Here is a 14283-nt window from a genome sequence, read left to right as displayed (position 1 = left end):
CATTTTTACGGAATTTACGGAGTTGAATCTTATATAAACTTAGGAGTTCCATGTGTTTTATTGATACTGATTGGGGTTGCGGAATAAATTTTAAAAAAAATTTGAAACCACCCTGCTACCGAAACGTCAGCAATGCCGCGAATGAGGTTTATCCTTACGTCCACGACGCAAGAAGATTTTGGACCTGGGGGAAATATGATGATGGGAGTCGTGTAGAGTATTCCTCTCCATTTTTGCGACACTTTGATCGTAATGGCTGATCTGACTACCAAGGTGGGCTCTGTCATCATCTTGCTATCGTATGTGATAGATTTGGTCCAAGAAAAAAAAAACAGTCAAAAGACTTTATACTTCTGCAATCACCTCATCGTCGGTGGTATACTCTTCGAGGGCAGATCATACGGTTAGCTGTGCTTCGACTGGCCATTTCAACCATATCGCAGTCAGCAGTCGATTTAAGTCAGTGGCCTTAGGGGTCTCCCTATGAAACTTTTCCTTGCTATCAGTCTCTATATCTACATCTACGGTTTCTACAGGGCTGCTATTTCCACTGATTCGTAAATTCTAAAAATCTGAGATCTTTCCCAATAAGTGGAAGAGAGGGTGGTAGTTGTAATTCCGAGGGAGAGCACCTATCTTGAGTGCTTCCTGCTTTTGCGAACAGCGTAGTTAACATGATTCTGGAAGTCATCAGAGAACATTTTGAACGTTTGATTGACAGGAGACACAATGTTTCCGCTGTGAATGTAGCTATGACTTTCTAGCACTAGACTAAGTGACAAGAACTAAAACAGTTTTCCCAACTTAGCAGTATAAGATGCAATTCTCAAACCAATTCTGTCTAAGATGTAACATAATCGAACGATTCTGTGATGTCATGTTATCATTCGGTGCTTTACAACAAGCAATTATCCTTCCCATTATTTAAATTACATTCTTCCCAACGACACCAAACTTTCGGAATAGTCATTTAAAGTCATGTCTTTTATATTCGCAAATACGTCACTGGCGCACTTATTAATTTTGCATCAAAATTTATTTATCCCTTTTTCCTGCCCTTTCAGCCCTCTTGGCTCATCTTCAAAACACTCAAAGGAAGCAAAAAGTTCTAAAAATTAACACTTTTAAAAAGAAAAAATGCAAGCAAATTACACACCTAAAATTCCCAGGCAAGGTATTCACTTAAAAGGTTAGCAGAAGTAGCAGAATGCTAACGAGGCTAACAGGGGTTTTATTTCAATAATATACATATATGACCGCTATTTAACCATTGATGAAGTATAGCCCGCCAACTACTCATATACGCCATCGCTCGCGTTGAATGAAAGGCACTTCAGATCTCTCTACGATCTTCTAAGACGCTTGAACTCCTTTTCTACTGTTCTGCGCCAACTCCCGTTGAAACGACCCACTCGTCGGCCATCTTGAGAGAGTGGGTCCCAATTGCCAGCAAGGCAATTACCACCCCTTTAAGGAGAGACCTATCCACAGCCACCTTCCAATCATAATGGGTGTAGGTGTCCGGTTAGTGCGGCGACTAAATTCTTCATTTAAGATAGTATCAGGCCAGCGTACTCCGATGATACGACGCAGATAGATGGTGATGAAGGCTTGGAGCTTTTCAGTAACAGTGAGATTCACTTTCTATGTGCCGCTCCCCTATAGCAATACAGAAAGAACACCAATACAACCGCCGACACCCCTGTTTTGCGCCAAGGTCCACCATTCCGATATCCCTAAAAGCTGTTTGTTATCCTGACCTACCCCATCGTCTCATCTCGGGCAGGGTCTACCTCGTCTTCTTTTTCTACCATAGATTTTGCCCTTATAGACTCTCCGGGCTGGATCATCCTTAACCATCCGGATTAAGTGACCTGCCCACCGTAACCTATTGAGCCGGATTTTATCCACAACATGACGATCATGGTATCGCTCATTGATTTCGTTGTTATGTAGGCTATGCAGGCTCCATTCTCATGTAGGGGGCCACAAAATTCTTGGGAGGATTCTTATTTTAAACGCGGCCAAGAGTTAACAATTTTTCTTGCTAAGAACCCAGGTATCCATAAGGACTGGTAAAATCGCAGTCTTGTAGAGTAAGAGCTTTGACCCTAGACGTGAGACGTTTCGAGCGGAACGGTTTTTGTAAGTTGAAATAGGCTCTTGGCTGCCAACAACCGTGCGCGGGTTTCATCGTCACAGCTGTTGTCGGTTGTGATTTTGAACCCAAGATAGGAGAAATTCCTTCCCTCCTAGATAGATAAATTGATCGACGTTTTCGCTGCTCTGTCCATTAGATATGAAGAGTGCGATGATTCATTAGACTGAGAACCTTGGTTTTGTTGGTATTTATCTTCAGTCCAGCTCTACTTCTCTTCTAAATCTAGCCTCTCGTTCTAAATCCAGAGCCATTTGACCAAGAACCATGACCCACTGGGAGAGCAAACAGATGGGTAGTCGAGGTGATTGAGGAAATATGTTATGATTCAGTAAACTCCTCCACGTCTTCTGGATAAGTCAGCATGAAGAACGTCACCGCCTACGTAAACAAGGTATATGAATAATTGGTTAAAACAATTGATGGTTTATTTGGCAGTAGTCTTTGTAGTTTTAGCGTTGTGGTGTGCAGGCTCGTTTAAGATATCAACAGCTGTTTTGAAAGGGAACACTTCGAACTAGTGCGCGAGTTAATAACGGAAATATTTTTAAACGATTTATGATTAAGAAAAGGCCGTGTTCCGGAATCTATAGCGATCATGGCATTAACTTTGTTAAACCAAACAATTCATCAAGGATTAAAATAAAATGCGGAAAATAATAATAGCATAGCAATAAGCATAATAACAGCAAGGTGGCAAAGATTTCGGCAAGAACGAAATTGCTTGGATTATTATGCCTGTCCTGACAATGTAAACGCCCTTCCCAGAGTCCCTTAATAATAATAATCGTTGGCGCAACAACCCAATTGGATCAGGACCTTGAAGTGTGTTAGAGCACTTCATTCGAGACTGTAATGGTACCCTTTTGGATTACAGTACCCTGTAAGGGGCAATGTGGTCCCTTGCTGCAGCCTTATACTGCGGTCTCTCACCGAAAAACGCATTAACAAAGTCATTGAACCAAATGCGTAATTGGTTCATTTATTCGGTTGGGTTAAATATTCAAATTGCATCTAATTAGTTAATGACAGTGTACTACTTTAATGAATTGGACTCAATGGATCCAAATCTTGTCCAGTCTATAGGGACGTAGGGATTAATAAGATATCTCCATTGTATGGAATTCAGCGAATTCTTCAGCATTTAATACCACTTCCTATGGAAGCAGAACTAATCCAGGTGGTTGGATATTTATTCATTATTGTAAAACGAGGGTACGCTCTGCTATACCGGGCCCCATTCTACATCTAATAGAAGCAGGACGAGCTTTGGCGTTTGAATTCAAAATTGCCAATATCGCAATGAATTTGCTGTAATTTGGTTAAGACATTATTGGTTTCAAATATATGATGAGTCTTCGGTGCTTACTTTCTTGTAAATCAACCTGAAAAGCTCTAAACGTTGCCGAATAGATACCAAGACAGGATGAGAACCCCAAAGACCGTGCCACATGACCATCTGAGGCAGGGGAAGCACCGATTGAGGATATGTTTCTCAATCGCAGAATTCGGGGGCCGAGTGTTACACGCACGTGATTGAGCCATTATCAAATTTTTTTATATTCCAGTTTAAGCTAACATGTTTTCTTCCGTCAGATTCAGGGTAAAGGAGACCCAGGGCTCTCGTCTGCATACCGACCGCTGTGTATGCTTAACACGGCCGGGAAAGTGCTCGAGAAGCTCATCAGGATTAGGCTCGCTGAAGCGGTCAGCGCTGCCGGGGACTTATCTCCAAGGCAGTTCGGGTTCAGAACAGGGATATCTACAGTGAATGCTGTTATGGAGGTCGCAGAGGCGGTTCATCGAGCCGAGGCACACAGTCGCCGATCTCAACGGATAGTGCTCCTCATAACGCTCGATGTCAGAAATGCCTCCAATTCCGTAAGATCGACAGATATGCTTGGCACATTAGAAAACTCATTTCACGTGCCAATATATCTCTTGCGGATATTGAGGGATTATCTGAAAGACCGCTACTGCTCTATGAGACATTAGAGGGCCAAAGGAGGATGGAAATCACGTCGGGAGTAGCACAGAGATCGATTCTAGGGCCGGACCTCTGGAACGCTTCTTATAATAGTCTGCTGAGACTCGATATGCCCGAAGCGTTGCGCCTGGTTGGATATGCAGACGACATTGCGACACTTGTTGCCGGACGCACTCTTGAACAGGCCGACTTGACATATTGATGCGACGGGTAAGCGGATGGATGACGTCTCACGGTTTCAACCTTGCGCTGGAAAAAACTGAAGTAGTCATTTTGCCCAGAAAGATAATCCCCACCATGTGTTCCATATCGATCGGCGAGTTGACTATAGAGTCAAACCAGCGGTTAAATAACTTGGGTTAATGCTCGACTGGAAGATAGCTTCTTTGAGCAAGTCAAAGCAGCAGCGGACAGGGCTGCAGCTGGAGTCCCGGCCCTGGGTCGGCTAATGGCGAATGTTGGGGGCCGCATATCTACTAGGAGACGTCTCCTTATGGCAGCAACCCAGTCGGTTCTGTTCTATGGCACGGAGGTACGGGCTGATGCCCTTGACAAGGAGGTGCATCGTAAGCGCCTTACTCAAGTACAGAGGCGGGGAACTTTGGGGGGGGGGGTGTCTGATTATCGCGCTGTCTTCGAATCGGCTGTGATGGTGATCGCGGGAATAATCCCCGTTGTCCTACTTGCCAAGGAGCGCAAAGCTAACTACCGCCGTAAGGGCGAGAACTTAAGAGACGTGGTTGCCCGTGAAGAAAGTCAACGCACCCTTATCGATTGGCAACTCTCTTGGCAAAATAAGCCAAGAGGCAGATAGACTGAGCGGCTCATCAACAATTTAGACCCGTGGTTGAACCCAACGCACAATGAGATTGATTACTTCCTTACCCAACTTCTAAGCGGGCACGGAGGTTTTCAGTCTTACCTGCACATGATTGGGAAGGCGCGATCTTCTGATTGTGTGTTCTGCAATGGGGTGGCGGACGACGCCGAAAACATCTTTTTCTCTTACGAGAGGTGGGACGGCTTTCGTCAGCAGCTTTATGAAGATACAGGGGAGTTTTCTCCAGACAATATTGTCAAGGAGAATCGTGTTGCGTATTATGTTCGGACTCTTCTTGTAGTGAAGAAGATTGAATTCGACCGCCGGAGGGATCGAATGGTAAAGGGTTCCCTGAAATAACAACTCCCTTCCTCCCCTCCCCTCCCGTTGGTGAAAGGAATTCACTGACTTGAAGGCTCCCAAAGCCCAGAGCGGGAGGGCTAGCCCGAAGTAATGTGTCAAACGGTTCCACACTAATTCTCTGATGACAGGGATGTGTTTAGTTGGTAGGCCGACAGCATACTGTTGCATTCACCGACCCTACTCCAAAAAAAAATGATCGCCCCTTTACTAACCGTTCCACTAAGTTTTCAGCTTTAGTGGCTCAGCAGAAGCTGCTGAATTGAACATACTTTAAATTTAAACGCCTCGAGCACTAATTAAGGTTTTGTGTAAAACAAAACCTGATTAAAATCGATTCAATGTCTGTCTGTCTGTCTGTCTATTACACGCATTTTTTTCCAAAACGGCTAAACCGATCCGAACGAAATTTGGTGGACAGATACGCATACAGCGAGTGGCATAAATTTAGGTGGAGTTTAAAGGAAGGCTCCCCATACATGCAAAGGGAGGAAATTTTTTCGCCGGATATAGTCGTGTAGGACATCAAATGAAAGGCCTCGATTTGTACTTTTCGAAGCTGGCATTAGTTTTGGCTTGAATTGCAAAGTAGGTTAGGAAGGAGTCAAAATGTACACACTTAAAGTGAGACAGGACTCATTTTCGGAATCTGCCCAACCTAAAAATCCGAAAAAAATCAGGGTGGTGCGCCTGGATGAAATCTAGGCCTCAAAATATGTCCCATTCCGATATCTGTTCAAATAAACTTACTAATTGTATATTACTAACTTTTAGATATTTACTGTAAAACCCCCCTTAAATTCATCCTAGGACTTTCGACTTTTGTATCAGCATAGAGTATAATATTTCCTTTATACGTGTTAAACTTCATGCAAATCTGGCTATTAACGCCAAAGTTGTAGCAGTTCAAACTTAGCACTTTCGCGCGAATTAACTGGTTCCAAAGCCGTGCAAATAAGATGCTGACGTCATAATTAACGGGAATAATTGACATTCGCGTGAAATATTAAAGTCGCATTTGTGAAGAATCTACTTATCTGCAGCCCTTTTGAAGGTTTTGTGTAAAACACTTATGTGAAATCTAATCTTCATGAGATGTCCCATTCCGGTATCTGCGCAAATAAATTTACTAATAGTATATTATCAACTTTTAGAAATTAACTAAAAAACTCCCCATAGGTTCATTGTAGGTGTACTAAATTTTGAACCGACATAGGCTCGTGCATACCCATGCCAAGTTTTATGAAAATCCAACTATTAGTGTCAAAGTTATAGCAGTTCAAGCTTATCAATTTCGTGCGAATTACCAGCATCCTAAGCCATACAAATAAGATCCTCACGTCATAAGTAACAAGAATAATTATCATTCGAGTGAAATATTAAAATTCCATTCAAGAAGAATCTAATTCTCCCTAGACCTTTTTTATATTTGTTGTCGGTCAAATTCTTGGTATTTGCTAATAATATTAAACTCAGAGTGTGAAGCGTATGAGGTTGACCATTATCAACACAGGGCTTTCCATCAAATGATTTATTTAAATCGCTTTCTAGAAAATAGATGGCAATAGAATTTTTAGCTATATTACACGGAGCTGTTGTGCACTCGTCGCTCCTAACATCTTTTTCTTTTTCTTCAACTTTCAGTTCACAAGCGGGGTCGGCTTGTCGTGATCGGTTTCGTCATTTTATTTTATCAAATGCCTGATCAGGATGTAATCGCGAGACCTTTAAATCCCCATCCAGCGTATCAACCCACCATTGTTTTGGCCGGCTTTTTGGTTGCTTACCATTGCTTTCGATGTTCTGGTCAATACTGGTTGTTGAATTCTGGTTAGCGTGAATTACGTGACCACACCATCGAAAACGCCTCTCTTGCAGTTTTTCCACGATCGATGCAAACCCATATCGATATCGCGGATATTCTCAATTCACACGTAATCAAAACGTGTCACGCCACCAGTGCAATGCAACATCTTCGTCCCCATTACCGCAAGACGCCGTTCATTGTCCTTTATAGTCGGCCAACACTCAGAACTATAGAGAGTGGCAGACGGACGACATTGCAGTAAATTTTAGATTTGGGACGTGCGCTGATACGTAGATCACAAAGGATACCAGTCGGGGAATGCCACTTCATCCAGGTTTCATTAATGCGTGAAAGAATTTCATTACGCAGTTCTCTATTGGCTGATAGCGTTGACTCGAGATTTTTAAATCACTGAGTTCTGGCAATGGCAGTAACCTGCCCTTCGAGATACTTAAATCGCTCAATTCTGGCAATGGCAGTAATCTGCCCAGAACTGAACGATTTCAATATCTCGGGTCAATGCTATAAGCCAATGGAGAACTACGTTATGCTCCTCACATAGGGAAACACAAAACCTTTTATACCTGAAGCGTCAAGCTTCCGGTTTCCCGACTTGTTTTTAAATTGCTTTTCCCTCACTTTTGTTTCAACGCTATCTACGTTATTTATTGATAGTATTTTCTTCAATAATTTACAATCTTGGAGAGAAACAAACCTCTTTGTGTAAAAGTATCAACTTCAAAAGACTAATTAGCACTCACTCTTACTCAAACATATGATCCGGTAATTCTATTATGACATACAATTTGCTGTCTTTTAATTACTACTTGACAACTTCTATTCAGTTCTCCATAGTAAGGTTATTCTTAAATACTCATTAGCGTCTTAAACTTCTTCAAATACACGCCCACCACTACATATAAGCCATAAAGAGCTGATTAATTAAGCGACAAAAGCAAACATAGTTATGAACAATGCCTATCCATTAGAACACACGTGAGACCTGGTACATATTGTATATGATAAAATTATAAAATATCTTTCTGTTGCAATTTGCGACTTCGGTGGGACATGTGATAAAAACTCACATATGACGCCTTGGCGCCTCATGTTTAAATTGTTCACTACCTCGAAATCCAAATGTCTCTATTTATATCACGTTTGCTTCCAAAAAGTAAACTTTCAGAACCCATGGAAATTAGCATAACAAGTATATAAGCTTGGATAACAAAAGATACGAATCTGTTGTAAAATAGTTTGCAATTCATGATGATATCTAATAATTTTGTTTGCTAGGTCGCAGTACAATCGGAATGACTTGCTGCAACTGATAACAATATGTGAGTAATCCCTGTTTTCAAAGAGTCCTCAAGTTCCTTAGTCAAATATGATAAATTGGAGACCGCATATGCTCAGCTTTATCTGATTTTTAGCCATTTCACAATAAAGGAAATAAAGATCCAAAGTCCGTATCTGAATTGGTAAAGATAAGATCTATGATTAGATAGATACACACATTTCTGTTAGTTTTCAGCGGCAGTAAAATAATGATTTATGAGCGTCGTTAGTAATGATAAGGATTATATTATTCAACAGCATCGGAAATCTGGAACAAGACCAGCTGTTTCAAATCAACATAAACAAGGTTCATGGTTCTGCTATCAAAATTCGGTTAGAAATCAAAGTTTCTGACGAAAAAAATGTAAATAAATCGTTAACCGCATTATTACAATCTTTGCGAGAATAATATCACTTCAACTTTACGCATTCACCTAGAAATTCAAGCGCGACCATAATTTTTCAATTAACTCGATTTTGTTTTGACTCTGAACTGATTTCGTTATTTCTTGGCAATCGACTTTCATTAATAAGGTCTGACCCATTGCCTCCCTTGAGTACAGCTTAATCAGTAATTGCCATAACCATTTCGTTTATTATTTACTTGTTAGGTTTTGATCCAATGAATTATAATATGCAATTTATTCGAAAACTGTCAAACTTATTTTGTAACACTCTCACCGAACTCCACGCTCATGAATGAAAAAAGTGTTAAATTGATTAATAATATATATGAGTTGGTTGCCCTAAGTCTTTAGTTGTTGTGTTAGTCGCGCTAAGTAAAAACAATTCAGGAAACTGGGCGCTTCAAGTAAGAAAGATTTTGTGTTTCTTTATGTGGAAAACATTGAGTCCATGACACTTCCTCTTGCACATAGGTCAAAAGTCATTGTACACTACTTTTCAAGAGCAATTAACATTAATAATTTGCTCTGAAGGGTACCGCAAGGAAACTTTTCCACCAGTCAACCACCGCTCTGCCTATAATATTCCACATAAGACAAAATAAAGCTACACTAAGACAAAACGGAAGGAATCAGTGGAAGGCAGCACCCACGCATGCATTAGCTCATCGAACCGAACCACTGCTAGTAAAGCACAAATCTATGTAAGATACCGTTCACTACGTCAAAGCCAATATCATCTAGATGCCGCAATAGGCTGGACAGACAAAAAGGACATGCGACAATTCTGACTGCAGACAAGGTTCCGTGGCAAGAAAAACTTCAAGCTACCACGCCATCAGGAGAAAGCATGTCTCAAGCCCAAAGTCCAAGATGGAACTTTGTTTGACAGACACACTTCGAATGTATTCATGAGTGATCTGACCTTTTCCGCATTCGTTCCATTTAAGTTCCGTTAAGTTAAGTTAAGTTAAAATCTAGTCTAACAATCCTCTAACCGCAAGCGGTACTAACCCCTCCACCTGATCAACACTAACTAAATTCACTAAATCAAGGGGAGGAACACCGAAAAATACCTGCATGGTGTCGACCGAAACCATACGACATACAGAAAGACACGGTAACAACACTATTCACTAACAAGCGCAGAGCAGGTTTTTACTCTAGACCATCATCGCAAGCTCATATAACAGAGGGGCCCCTGCATAGAATATTTAAGGAAGAGTCCCAAATATATGGATCTAGCTGGTCTCTGGCTTAGAGCCCACACACAATGTGCATACAAACTCAGTAAAACGCGTCCTGAACTCGTCCAGGTGCGGATATAAGCGCATGTGTTTCATGACAGTGACTCCCAAATATGTCACTTTCTACTAATGTTTTAAATTAGTTCCGTTCAAATTAACTAGGGGCGAATGACATAGGTTGCCTTTCAGCTGTATTGCGACGGTTTTTGCCGTTGAAACCGCGATACCGTTTATAAGAGACGACAGATGCGCATGATCTTTGCTACCCGCTGCTCAAGCTCAAGTCGGTTGTTTCTCTCAGCAGGAAGGAGGAGATCATTCACATAAGCAACACATTCGACAAACAAATTAAGCTGACCGATGACCTTCTTAGGTAGTCATGGCTGCTTTGAAACTTGCATAGATTCCAAGGACGTATTTGTTTGCACAATCGGCAACAAAGTTTTTGACACATGTTGAGGCGTCGTCGGTGGACCTGTTAGTTCATTATATTATATGTCCGACATAAGATGGGGTGTTTTCACCCACACAAACGAGAATTACTCCTAATCTTCTATGACAATTTCAGGAGCACTAGGTAAAAGATGGGAGGCCCGTCAGATGGTTTTGCATTTCACCAGTCACCCATCCCAGCTAGGTGATTTCCGAGACCTGAGCTTTGTCATGCCCTTCTCGATCTAACAACACTGGAGAAGAGAGATTTCTCTCCTCCTTTCCCCTTCGGCGCGATCGATAAAGATCACCGAAGGCTCGATCTCGGAAACAGTTCAACTTACCAGGCACAAGCACTATAATGCCATGTCAGCATAGGCTTTACATTCACCTTACCACCGGCAATGTCGTGACTTCATCTCCCTTTCCATTCCTGGAGGACAAAGCACTTCCAGTCTACCTCCTTCGGCTACCTAAATTAACGTCAACATGGCGATTCGCGACGCTCCCTTCAGAATGCCTCCCTCAGACGACAGGATTCCCTTCGCTTACTGTGAAGAGCACCTGACATTCTTGGCAGTCCTGCGTTCGGGCTTCCTGACCGTATTACGTAATGCTAATGGTACATATCCACCCATCCAATAACTCAGCTTTCCCATCAACTGACACAAGCACATACTCAGAGAGAGGAGAGCGGACGGCTAACCACTGCATCTGAACAACATATTCAACCCAGTTACGTCAAATCACAATACAAATTCCACTGACATCACTCAGCTATCCGGACAAATGGCGGACAGTACATGCTTACGCGAAACTATCGTCTCAAAGGTTCCTTACTTGAGGCACATACGCTCCAATCTTTAGTTAGACTCTCAGCACAGATGGAATTCAGATGCGTATCATTAATGACAGCGACCGCCTTGACCGACTTCTTGGCAGGGAACACTCGTATGTTGGCAGACAGGTCCCTGATGCAGCCATCGACTGCCCAGGATGCCTGCAACATAGCGACGCTGAAGTTGCGCCCGCGCATGTACTGTCCGAGATCGTTCATCACAGCAGTCGCGCTGACAACAGTCTAAACTGAGTTCATGGCTCAGCATTGACGAGGAGGTAAAAGCTGCCCAATTTTTTCCCGAACTAAGGAGTATGGCACCCGAGTTCAAACAAAACTCCATTTTTTAGGTCCGAATGTCTCTTGTCCCCTTGTACAAGCCATATGAAACTCCCACTAGAGGACCAACCGGTAATAATCAGAGTGAAAGTTCATGAATTCTTCTGAGACTGGAGAACTATTTCGGCTCCCATGGTACCAGTATACCACTAGTGAAGTTTCGTGACTGAAGTCACATCAAATGAGTTCTGGTGTAGACTCGGGTCATGCCGTCCAAAAATCAATGCTTGTGAAATCCTTCGAAAAAATTTGGACCCGAACTAATGTAGTTTTCGCTCCTCGTTTACCTTCCATTTGTTCAAAACTTGCTTAGTTGGATATATAAAGCCATAGTAGATGCTCCGGCAGGTCTGCTAGTTCTGCCTGAACCGTCGACACGCAACCCTGTCGGAATGTATGTGAGGTTTGGCTGACTTGTCAATTTCAACTGTACAGGCGGTGGGTGATCGATCGAAAAGCGATTAAGTGTAGACGCGGTAATCCAAGCAACCGTAGTCACTCGTTGATTTCGGACTATTTCCATGTTATGCTTGGGTGGATTGCATGCCGTGTTAGTGGGCACCATAAAAATGGTTGGGCCATTAAATGCCAAAGCAATTTACGTTGGTCAAGGTCGCGCATTTTGTTGTCTGAAGCTGAAGGACAAGATGGTGCGATAAGCAAATATAATTCATCCCCTTGGTCAATTACGCAGGCCGAGTTATCTGAAGTTCAACTCACTTGTAGTATTGAGTCGTCTATTATTTTTTAAGGTTTTGTTGAAAACACGCATCTGTGTGTCTGTGGATCTGTCTCTCTGTCATACGCACTTTTCTTAGAAACGGCTGTATCGATTGACACGATTGGTGCGAAGATGGGAACTGTGAACGTCCAAGTAGGCAGTGTATGATATTGTTCTATGTGGACCTTGAGGGTGCTCCCCATTTGTACAAAACGGAGGCGTAATTTTTTTTTTCACCGAATATAATCAAGTGGGGTATCAAATGAAAGGTCCTGATTAGTACTTTGGAAACTTTGTTTCGAAATCGAGTGGAAAACAAGGAAGCGGTGGGGGTCAGAAGGGGGTAACTTAAATTTCCGTTCTCAGAATTTACCCACCAGAAAAAAAACCATGATGAAGCCTTTATATGACATCAAGGCTCTGAAATATCCTCCATATATTAATATATTTTTAAAAATTAATGCAAACCGCTCTTAAGTTCATTCTAAACTCGTAAAATTTATCGTTAATATAGGCTTTCAGATGGAACAGTGTACTGGAAAGTTTGGTGGAAATGCTACTATTACTAACAAAGTTACAGTAGGTCAAAATTATCTCTCTTGCGTCAGATTGCTAGCACCCCCTAGCAGATAAAATGTCGGTACCACATCGAATTGAATATTTGGCTATTTGGAGATTTCTATTAGCAAAAATGATGCCCAAGCCAATTACGTGAAGAAGGCTTTAGATAGTGACATCTAATCATGTCTGAACAAACAGTTTTGGAGCGCTGCCTTAGCTACGGAAGTGGAAGCGCTTTCTTACATTCGAGTACAATGGCGTTAAACAGTGAAAGCCGTAGAGCCGTCTCAAAGATGAAAGGGTTTTGATAGATATCTTCCCCCTCCTTATTTTTAAACCTTTATAGACGGTGGCGAATTAAAAGATTGGGTTGCAATTCCTCACTCCTCATAGTTCATCATAATATATTTGTAAGGACAATTTTGTTATACTTTGGTTTTTACAAAAAGTGCTAGTAGTGCTATAATTGCAAGTAATCCCCATCCCCTTTCTCTCGCCCTTAATTGTATCAGATCAAATATGTACAATAGAATGGAAGTCCTTGTATTTTACATTAATACCTATCATTTGTAATTTCAAAATTCGTTTTGGACATAGATTCAATTTGGGATTATATTCGGGAAACCATTGTTGGAAGACACCATTCGAAATGAACTAAAATTTTGAATATATCTGTACATCACGTAATTATCTACATATCCGGCACATGACTCAAATTAATCAGAAAATTTTCAGAGAAAAAAAGTTATATTCTTTTACTTCCTCATGATCTCCACCATAAGTTTAAGTACGAATGTAATACGTTTTTACTCTTTCAGATCTAACGTTTCACCATGGACCCGAACGAAGAACCACAAGAAATCGACCACTGCAATGAAATCATGGCGAAAATAGGCTATGACGGCTTCTTCCAAAAGATGTTCAAAATAATTTATGTTTGTGGATTAACAATATTCTCAGCCATGTTGTATATGAACATTATCCTAGCGCTTAGTATACCGAACCATTGGTGCCACGTTCCTGGCCGCGAAAGAACAAATCTCACGATGCAAGAGTGGAAACAAATTACTCTTCCCAAGTGAGTTTATATTTATCTAATTTTACTTTTATCCCTTATAGAATAATTTCATTTTTTACAGGGAAGAAAACAATAAAGGTGAAAAGACATTTAGCTTGTGTTCGATGTATGACTTAAATTATACGGATATTCAGTATTGGGATTATGAGACATGGAATTACAGTGATGTCCCAGTAACGAGTAAGTTTAATTT

The 14283-nt window shown here is 41.5% G+C and overlaps 1 protein-coding gene across 1 annotated transcript in view; it reads left to right on the top strand.

The window, feature by feature from the left end:
- The window catches only part of LOC119651389 (carcinine transporter), a 38599-nt gene that overhangs the window by 8288 nt on the left and 16028 nt on the right, over window positions 1–14283 (top strand). The window contains exons 2-3 of the mRNA XM_038054971.1: window positions 13831–14090; window positions 14152–14270. Of these exons, the coding sequence (XP_037910899.1) occupies window positions 13846–14090; window positions 14152–14270 (364 nt within the window). The 5' untranslated portion in view covers window positions 13831–13845. The remainder of the gene's footprint in view (window positions 1–13830; window positions 14091–14151; window positions 14271–14283) is intronic.

The sequence above is a fragment of the Hermetia illucens genome, chromosome 3, assembly GCF_905115235.1.
Source record: "Hermetia illucens chromosome 3, iHerIll2.2.curated.20191125, whole genome shotgun sequence".
In the NCBI taxonomy this organism is placed as follows: domain Eukaryota; kingdom Metazoa; phylum Arthropoda; class Insecta; order Diptera; family Stratiomyidae; genus Hermetia; species Hermetia illucens.
This window is presented reverse-complemented; position numbering and strand designations above follow the sequence as displayed.